General features: G+C 42.8%; 1 protein-coding gene across 1 annotated transcript; it reads left to right on the top strand.

Annotated features, from left to right (window-relative positions):
• Nucleotides 1–1,940: 1,940 nt before the first annotated feature.
• Nucleotides 1,941–3,065, top strand: LOC145009482 (uncharacterized). The gene has a single exon (XM_078968172.1). It carries the CDS (start codon nt 1,941–1,943, stop codon nt 3,063–3,065), a length of 1,125 nt encoding a protein of 374 aa, XP_078824298.1.
• Nucleotides 3,066–3,329: the final 264 nt, after the last annotated feature.

The following is a 3,329-nucleotide window of genomic DNA, read 5'->3' as shown; positions in this document are numbered from 1 at the left end:
GGACTTCAAAATCGACTCAATGGCTGATACTTTATGCTTCTCCAGGCCCTAAAACACTTGAATCTGAAGTAGCAACTCCAGATCCGGCTTCTAACCCAAAATAATAACATTATGGCAAAAGAGCCCCAACAACCACACATAGATCTAGGTGCAAAAAGGGTCCAGGAACTAGTTTATTACCTCCAAGTGCTCAGAATGAACTCACAATCCCAGATCTATAGCTCCTTCTTGCTCCTCCAAGTTCCTTCTTCCTTTTCCAAGCTTTAATGCACATTCCAAGGCTCAACTAGGAGATATGATGGCTAGGGTTTTATATCCAGGGCTAAAGAGGCAGTAAGGAACCCTAGGAAGAAGATTAAGACATTTATATAGGCCCCAAGTCCCGAATTTAGGGTTTTCCACGCACAGACTAGACTCGCCGAGTCACCTTGACCGACTCGCCGAGTTGGTCGCTTACACCTCGACTCGGATCCCACTCGGACTCGCCGAGTCCCTCCTTGGACTCGCCGAGTCGGCCCTTAAATTAGGGCTTTTCTTTCCCTTCTTGGCCTTTGAAACTTTGGGTGTTACAACTAAGTGGGTTAGATCAGATCCCACATCGGCTGGGAAGGAGAACTAAGCATTCCTTATAAGGGGTGTGGATACCTTCCCTATCACAACGCGTTTTAAAGCCGTGAGGGTAGCAGATCCCATAAGAACTCTGTAGTTAAGCTTGCTCGGGCGGGAGTAGTACCAGGATGGGTGACCCCCTGGGAAGTCCTCGTGCCGAGTGGCCCAAAGCGGACAATATTGTGATACGTGCCAGAGGGGGATGTTACAAATGGTATCAGAGCCAGGGCACGGGTTGATGTGTTCGACAGGGACGTCCAACCCTATAATGGGGGGTGAAAGTGGGTTAGATCAGATCCCACATCGGCTGGGAAGGAGAACTAAGCATTCGTTATAAGGGGTGTGGATACCTTCCCTATCACAACGCGTTTTAAAGCCGTGAGGGTAGCAGATCCCATAAGAACTCTGCAGTTAAGCGTGCTCGGGCGGGAGTAGTACCGGGATGGGTGACCCCCTGGGAAGTCCTCGTGCCGAGTGGCCCAAAGCGGACAATATTGTGATACGTGCCAGAGGGGGTGTTACAGAGATGTAGAGATGAGTTCTTGTACGCACTGTCGCTTGACGATGAAGATGAAGACTTCATAATCCCATTATTCGAGAATGTTGAAGATGATGAAGCACCTTTGGATGACGAACAGGAGGAGGACGAAAATGTAGATGAAGTTGTGGATGAAGAGGAAAATGATAGTGAAGCTCAGTTTAAATATTCCACACATGATCCAAACGTGAAATGGAATAGAATGAAACCTCAAGAGGGAGAAAGGTATGAATCTCCATAACAACTTAAACTCTGTTTAAAAAATCATGCCATATCTAAAGGTTATCAGATTAGGTTTAATAAATGTGATAATGTTAGACTACACTGTGTGTATGCTAGTGATCATGAGAAATTCGGTTTTCCTTATTATGTTAAAGCCTCTTGGATGAGCACTAAAAAGTCATTCCAAATAAAGAAAATGTATCCACATCATACATGTGTCAAGAATTTTAACAATGGAAAACTTATGGGACCAACATGGTTAGCTAGACAATTCCCTAAAGAACTTATTAGGACACCTAATTTGAAAGCTAAGGAAATCCAAGAAAAAGTTCAACACAAATTTCACACTAAGATTTCATGGGTAAGGAGTTATAGGGCTAGATGTAGGGCAATGTCCATGATTGAGGGAAAATTAGGTGATCACTATGCAAGGGTGTGGGATTATGGTGGTGAACTGCTAAGATCCAATCCGGACAGCACCATTAAAATTTGTGTTGAAGACAACAGTGATGGTACAACTATTTTCAAAAGGATGTACATATGTTTCAAATCAATCAAATAAGGGTGGAAGATGGGTTGTAGAAGGGTAGTAGGGATTGATGGATCTTTTCTAAAAGGGCAGTGTAAGGGACAATTATTAACAACCATAGGTAGGGACCCAAACAATCATGTTTTTCCCATAGCTTGGGATGTAGTTGACATTGATAATAAGTTTAACTGGAAGTGGTTCCTTCAGTTGTTAGAGGTTGGCCTTGGAATGGATGCGGGAAGGGGCATGTGTGTAGTTTCAGACCAACATAAGGGTCTTCTTGAGGCAACAAAGGAGGTGTTACCATATGTTGAGCATAGAAAGTGTGCACGACATATCTATGCCAACTTCAGGAAAGTATATAGTGGAATTCAGTCAAGGAATCTATTCTGGAAGGCTGCCAAATCAACTGTAGAGGGTGAATTCAAGAATCACATGGATGAGATTAGACAGATTAGCCCAGGTGCTTATGAACATCTAATGGTAAGGGAGCCAAATACATGGTGCATGGCTTTCTTTTCCATTGGATTAGCCTGTGAGGCTGTAGAAAATGGTATCGCAGAATGCTTCAATGCAGTTATACTTGATGCTAGGAAGAAGCCACTACTGACCATGCTTGAAGAGATAAGGCTATATATGATGGACAGGTTTTGGAGGGTACACCCTAGTGGAAAAAATGAATTTGAAGTTAGAAATGGTCTTGAATCATATGGAGTCAACATAGAGAAAAGGAGTTGTGCATGTAGACTTTGGGATGTATCAGGGATACCATGTGTCCATGCCCAAGCATCTATCATGTTAACTCATCAGGATCCAAAGACATTTATCAGCAAGTGGTTTGGTACGGCAATGTACATTTCAAGTTATAGTTCTAACATTCTACCTGTTAATGGCAACAATTTATGGAGTAAAGCTACTTATATTAAGCCCTTACCCCCCTTAGAGAGGAGGATGCTAGGAAAGCCTATTGTGAAAAGGAAAAGGCATGTCTCAGAGAGGGATGACAAGTTCTCTCAAGTGTGCTCAAAGGGCAGAACTATCCAATGTCAAAACTGTCAACAAAAGGGGTACAACAAGAAAAGCTGTAAAAATCCAAATGTTGAACCAGATCCTAAACCCAATAAGAAAATAGGCAGGCCAAGATTGGACCCTTGTCTAAACCAATAGACAAGACGTGGTAGAGGGGGGTAGAAGGGGAAATAAAGGAGGTGGTAGGGTAACCAGAGGTGGGGTTAACTTTCATAGCTGGTTTGAAAGAGGTGAAACCTCAAATACAATACCACCCCAAAAAAGGGTCAATGAAGAATACAAATCTGAAGAGATGGTAGATGTAGATGTGATGAGTGATGGAGATGGGTTGGATATGGCAGATATGGACTACATTACACAACAAATTAAAGAGTTGAGGAAATCATGTTATACTGATGTAGA

The sequence above is a fragment of the Lactuca saligna genome, chromosome 8, assembly GCF_052625555.1.
Source record: "Lactuca saligna cultivar CGN05327 chromosome 8, ASM5262555v1, whole genome shotgun sequence".
Classification (NCBI taxonomy): domain Eukaryota; kingdom Viridiplantae; phylum Streptophyta; class Magnoliopsida; order Asterales; family Asteraceae; genus Lactuca; species Lactuca saligna.
Note: the sequence above shows the minus strand (reverse complement) of the source record. Positions and strands in the feature narration are given on the sequence as shown.